Source organism: Cariama cristata, unplaced genomic scaffold, assembly GCF_000690535.1.
Source record: "Cariama cristata isolate BGI_N322 unplaced genomic scaffold, ASM69053v1 scaffold13400, whole genome shotgun sequence".
Lineage (NCBI taxonomy): Eukaryota > Metazoa > Chordata > Aves > Cariamiformes > Cariamidae > Cariama > Cariama cristata.
Window position 1 is genome coordinate 51,456 of NW_009595387.1, and position 6,856 is coordinate 58,311.

General features: G+C 38.2%; 1 protein-coding gene across 2 annotated transcripts in view; it reads right to left on the reverse strand.

Annotated features, from left to right (window-relative positions):
• MLLT4 (myeloid/lymphoid or mixed-lineage leukemia (trithorax homolog, Drosophila); translocated to, 4) overlaps positions 1-6,856 on the reverse strand; it is an 89,667-nt gene that overhangs the window by 45,891 nt on the left and 36,920 nt on the right. For both annotated transcript variants that reach the window (XM_009701904.1, XM_009701912.1), the window contains 4 exons: positions 4,962-5,107; positions 4,349-4,443; positions 1,349-1,614; positions 696-839 (listed from right to left, as the gene is read on the reverse strand). In XM_009701904.1, the coding sequence (XP_009700206.1) occupies positions 696-839; positions 1,349-1,614; positions 4,349-4,443; positions 4,962-5,107 (651 nt within the window). The remainder of the gene's footprint in view (positions 1-695; positions 840-1,348; positions 1,615-4,348; positions 4,444-4,961; positions 5,108-6,856) is intronic.

Below are 6,856 nucleotides of genomic sequence, written 5' to 3' on the forward strand. Positions count from 1 at the left end.
CATGCAAGAACAAAACCTCATTTTTTTTGACTTTTGCCAAAAAGATATTTCCCATGGATAAAACTCAGATTAGTCATTTATGTATTAAATACCAAGATAAAAACCAGTTCTGAAAGGTACATCTCCTTTCTCTCTCCATACTTGTTCCATGTATCAATCTGTCCATCGAAGGACAATCTGTCTCCTGCTTGTATGAAGGGATTCAAGATTCATGGATTTTAATATCCCACATGTAAAAAAGTTTAGTGTTCCTGCTTCTTTCATTCATTTCTATAGTCAAAATTTCAATCTTTGCTCTTGCGGTTATAGACAGAACTAGTTTTTGGCAGTGCTCTGTGCACCTCTCCTCTACCACCTTACTGGTTTTCATCCACAAATGGTGTAAGGTGCAGTGACACCTCTCTGAGTATACTCAACATGCACTGTTATCTTATACTCCAACTCGGTGTAAGAGAGATTTTTGGTAATACCCCGCTTCAGTTAGTGAAGTACACCCACCAAAGTTGGTGGCCAGAAGCAGGCCGATAGCACCGATACTTCTTATTGTATGGAGAGCAGATTGCCCACTCTGAGTCCTCTCGTCACAATTCCAAGCCAATCAACAATAAGCTAGCTGTTTTCAGGCAGTGTTTTTACTTTAAGTCTATGTTCCTCAGGTACATTAAACAGCACGGTAAGCGACAGAAGAGACTTACTGTTGGGATGAGTGGTTCATCTGGAGCACAGTGATAATTCTGCAACAAAGCTTGTAGTTGCAGAGAATTCAGCTTAAAGCAAGTACTGTTAATATTTGGAACATCTGCATGCGAATATTTGTCCATGGTAAGCAATGTGGTTGCCTAGGAGAGAAAAAAAATGTCATAGGAGACAAATCTAAACCAGAACGAAACTTAAACCTTGTTTTTGAGTTTTCTTTAGACAAATAATACGAAAAGACAAAGCAAGAAGCCAGATCTTTTACAGAAGCAACACAAATATCCCTGAAACAACCACTAAGTGTACCTCCTGTACCTACAGGATGAATTAATACTAAATCTATCATAAACGAGGCATATCAATTTTTCAGCTATTCTTGTCTCTGTTCAGCATAGTTATAGTTCAGTCTTATAAACAGAAATTGAATAGCATGTTGGCTGAAAATCACTAATTAATAATTTCACTTGTAACTTAAATATTTATGATGTTGAAAGCATATTTTGTGGTTTTGCATGCTACCTCAGTGTTCCAGGACTGATACACAGAAATTATGCTTGTCCACATGCTATTCTCTAGGAACACAGAATACGCAAGTATCTCTTTGAATATACAAATTATGGGAGAAGTGTTAATCAGAAACACACATGCTCACCTGCACTATTCTGCTCAGGTGGCAATCAGCAGCCAATTCTAAACCCTGTTTTTCTGCCCAGGCTTCAATATGGCCCAACTGTTGACGAACGATAGCTCCCCAATAATGTGAGCATAACCCTGAATCTGGGGCCGTAACTAATCTATTAAAAAGCCACATGTTGATAAAATGAAACAGCTGAGAGAAGAGCTGTATAGTCAGAGCAGCATTCACTCTACATCGTCGCAACAGGGACATAGCTCCAGTCAATGTATGCAGCACATCATCTACAGAGAGAAAACAAAAAGTAAATCACATTCACGTACTGCAATGTACAACTGGTTTAGGCCATAAATAGTAATACAGACACACCTAACACAGGCTGGTGAACGCTAGGTAGAATCTACATACATTTGAATTTATTTCTGAAAGTCTGTATAACCTCTGCTTCATGGTTTGATGGATGCAACAGTAAACTGATAACTGAAAAATGTTTTTTTAACTCCTGAAATGAAAGTAAATTCTTTTGGGGAAATATTTAGTGTACAAGTATATCACTGGTTTTATCAGACACTTAAATCATGTCCTCACTTGCGTAAACTCATTTTTCTGTTATTTTTAATAACAAGTTAAAAACTTTAAATTCTACTATTTCAAATCCATATTGCAATTATTCCATAGGTAATTGTATTCAAAAATTTCAGCAGAAACTATGTGCATTGCATGATGTACTTTACACATCAGTTTTTAAAATATGATTCAATTTTCCTTTTGCCCATTAGTTCACTGCAATATTACATAAGAAACAATAAGAATCTCCTGTTAGCTTCATCAAGAGCAAACATCCTTATATGCTTCCTGGTGGAATATATGAATGCAAGCAGAACATTCATCTCCAATACGAGATTTCATATAAAAGTATTGCCTCAAAAGAAGACGTGAAGAGACCACCAAATTAGTTTCTTTAGAATTGAAACACAGGATTGTGACTGAAAAAAAATTATCTGTATGTTAAGACAGAAATCTATAAAGCAGTGCAAAAATAACTGAAATAATGAACATCATCTGCCTTTATTCCAGTGTCAGTTTGCTACTTTTTCAGGGTTTGTGTCCCAGAAAGTTCTCTCTCACAGTACAGGGCACTAAACGCAAAACACTCCATCTTTATATTCTTCCTTCAATGTTCAACACAGAGAAAAAGCAATTGCAGCAAGCTTAATACCCAAAAGACCAGGAAGTATATATGAACTTTGTATAAATACTCTTCGTAGTTGAACAGAATGACCGTACTTAATAGCTCTACTGATCATCTTTACTTCAATTATTCAGAATGTCACTATTTTTTTAACGCTTCCTAACTTTTTATTCCCAGCTAAACCCTTCAAACTCGCATATTTTTTAAGTTTTCCATTTTCTTCTTTAGTCATCAGGCTACATAATGTAGGAAGCTCTCACACTCTCCCCATGAAAAGTACAATGGGGAGTCCTATCTCAGGGGCCTGTGCCTGAATGCGTTCAGCATGGAAAACAAAAAGAGGCATTAGAAGTCTGAGCACAGTCACTGAGCTGGGATTACAGTGGGATAGCACGCACGACCAGAATGCTCTCATGGACAGGAGCAGAAGGCTGACGCTGCTGCAAAGCACAAAGTATGGAGGCAGGGATCCTTGGCAGGAATCTACAAGACCAGTCAGTTTAACCTTAGTACCTGGGAGGTACTCTGTCAGATTCTCCCACAGCATCCTTATAGAGAAATTGCCAAGATAAGTACTAGATAAGCAGATGATATCAATGTAGGTAGAGAACTGGCTGGATCACTGGACTTGGTGGATTTGTGGATGCAAAATCCAGTTGGCAGACAGCTATTAGTGGCTTCCCTCATAGATTGAGGCTGGGACTGATACTGTTTAATGACTTCATTAATGACCTGAGCGATTGCATTCTCAGCAAATTCACAGATGATACCAAGCTGGGGGGAAATATTGATACACTGAAGGTCAGTAGTATTCTTCAGAAGGGCCTCAGTAGGCTGGAGAAATGGGCTGACAAAGACTTCATGGAGTTCAAAGGCAACGGCCAAGTCCTGCATCTGGGAAGGAGTAAGTCTATGCAAAAGTATAGGCCGGGTGCCACCTGGATAGAAAGCAGCCCTGCCAAAAATAATGTAGAGATCCTGGTAAACATCAAGTTGAATGTGATAAAGCAGCATGTCCTTGCTTGAAAGGTAGCCAGTTACAAACTAAGCTGTTAAGTTAGCAGCAGTGAAGCTAGCAGAAGGGAGGGAAGCAATCCCTCCTACGTATTCAGTGTTTGTGAGACTGCATCTGGAGCACAGCATCCAGTTTTAGACTCCCCAGCACAAGGAAGACACCAATTTAATGGAGCAAATTGAGCAGAGAGCCACCCAGATGATTATTAGGGGGCTGGAGAAAAGGACATAAAAGAGGGTCAGAGAAGCGGATTTGGTTCATCCAGGGGAAAGAGAAGGCTAAGGGCACAGCTTATTGCTGTCTTCATCTACCTAATGGGAGGGTTCAGAACAAGATACCTCTTGAAGGTGCACAGTGATAACATAGGACAACAGACCGACCAACACAAAAACTGCAACATAGGAAGTTCCAATTACATACAGGAAAAGCATTTTCACCATGAGGGTGGTCAAATGTTGGAACAGGCTACTCAGAGATGTTGTGGTATCTCCATCCCGCAGTGGAGATTCAAAACTCAACTGGGCAACAATCTGAACAACCTGATCCAGTTGCACCTGCCTTGAGCAAGACACTGGATTAGACAACATCCAGAAGCTCCCATCCAAATTAAATTATTCCATGATTTTTAAACCCCATATAAATAACTTGAATGTCACCACTGTCCTTTCTTATCCATTCATCAAAATTGATCCAAATAATTCTCAGGGGTTAAGGCAACTTGTAAATGTCATACCACTGTTAAGAAAATTCTATTTAGTACTAATTAATTGTATGGTTTAGAAGACATAAGAAAAGATCAAAGTAGTCTAACCTATTTTAGGCCTCTGAGGATTATTTTCCTCTGGATCATCAAGGAATGCTGGCATGTAGTTATTAAGCTCTGATTGTAGACAATGAACCAGGTACCTGGAAGGGAGAGGGGAAAAAGAAAAATAAAATTCTGTATGTGTTCATTATGAAAGCTTCTAAAGAAGAGAGATCTATCAAATTACAAGATTCCTGAAATCATAGTGTTATGTATGTGACTATGGGGAAACAAAAACATTTAAGTCTATGTATTTATATATTCACAGCAAAAATAACCTTTCCTCACATCTCCATAAAAACCTTAATTTAAGAGAAAGCAATCAACACAAACTAAATTTAAATAACATTTCCCTCAAAATTTTCATTGGTAGCCTCAACTATGACAAGAACAGTTACCAGATGAAACTCCTTGCATAGCCCAGTAATCCATATTCATAAAACAAAATGACTGTCTAAAGAAGTAGGTCTAGCCTCTCTTATGAGTCCTCCTCTCAGATATTTAACAAGACACAAAATACATTATTGCTACACCTAAAATTTGGCAAAAAAGTAAAGTTGTTATAAAAACCACAAAAACATAAAATATGTTCAGTGAAATAGAAGTTTGATAGCCTTACTTGAATGCCATTTGAACCAAGTGTGCCAAAACATCTTGCGCATCCACAGTAATTCGGCTAAGATCTCGGTCTTGCTTTATGAAATTCAGTAATTCAGATGCATTTGCCATCCAGAAGGCAAGTGCCCCAGCAATATTCTTCTGTTTCTGTAAGTAGAAAGATGCAAGAAATAATACAGGGAAATAGTTTTCTGATAAAGCACGGCAGCTTAAAAAGGCTCCAAAAGATAGACCAGTACCTTTTCCCATTTCACCAAACATATCTCAGATACCAGATATTTGCAAAATGTTTATATGTAATATTGCAATTGCTGTAACTGGTAAATTCAATTTTAAACACATTCACTGAACATACAAAATTCTTGTTAAATTGCCAATAGCCATATCAATAAAGCCACGGCATAAGCATCTAGTGATACAGTGCTAAGAGCTTAGCGGAATGCAGTATCTGGTAATCTGTGCACTTTTAAGCGCATATTCACTACTGCCCACTGCCACTCTGATACTGCGCTCACTGGCTTTGATACCAGGTGATTCAGTATCAAGTACTGATCTATCTCACCATCTCCCGACCACAAATGCCAGGCCAGGCAACCTCAGATGAAATCCAAAGAATAGGAACCACAAACAACGAAAAAAAGAAAATAAAGGGAAGAAAAAGAACTTTGGTCATTTCATATCCACATTGAAGTGCGTTAAGCAGAAATTATGGAATGCCGTAAAAGTTGCAAAGTCAAAAAAGGATTTTAGTACTGCATGTTCCAGTTGCTGAATGAGTGTTATGAACTGTTCAAGTCCAGCTGTTTGAGTATTGTATTTTGATATGGAAGCAGCATGAGAAACTGAGCTAAGCCAACATAGCTAGGATCAGTTCCCAGCAATATATCCTACCTGATCAACCTGGTCTACCTCCTGGAGAAAAACGGACGAAGGAAATCAAACAGAATAGAAGAAAGAAACTTGTGAACATCATGATAGCTTTAGAAATCAAACACTAAATATGAAGGCACAACACTTATGTTCACAGTTATACACAGATGCATTAATCAGAACCTACGATGCAACTGAGCTCCTTTTAAAAAATGGATTATTTTAATAGTACTAGAGGCACAACAGCTAAGAAGCGAAGTGCCCATGTCACAATTAATTCAAGGAATGCCCTATACTAGTTGACATCCCAGACTAGTTGGTTATTCCACGCTCAGTGCACCACAGAAACCCCGCAGAACTTTTTGCAGGCAACGAGGTAACTAGCCATCCAAGTAACAGATCCAGGGAGCTATTTGCCCACGCTGCTGCAATGAAGACAATGTACAAACACACATAAAGGTGGACAGAAAATCCCCACCAGGAAAAAACAAAACCAAAACAAACAAAACACAAACAAAAACCATAAAACACCTAGGACAGATTTAATACATGGCTTTTCAATTAAAAGAACCAAAAGACTGTTTTATACAACAAAAGAGAGTCAAATGAAATAACACACTAAGCTGCTTAAATGCTGGTACATATAAACTAAGCTGAGTTACATAAACAACAACAAAAAAAACCCCCACCAGATATGTTTGTCTGATTATTTAAAACTGAGCTCTTAATTTTTTTTGGCTTTCTACTCAGACAACTCTCCCCCACCTGCAACACAGTTTGCTTGGATGCAAAAATTTGAGGTGTCATTTGCTGTTAAAATTATAATTTTAGTTAGAGTTCAAAAAACCAAATTGCCACCGTTTTTTTGTTTCTTCCCCGTTTCCAACCAAGACACTCTGAAACAACTGAAGATGTGTTGGCATAGAACAAAAGGAGATGCTCCTTCTAAAAGCAAATGTTAAAATTTGCAGAGGATCGGAAATGTCACAGAATGATGGGGGGGGGGGGGGGGGAAACAGAAGAAAA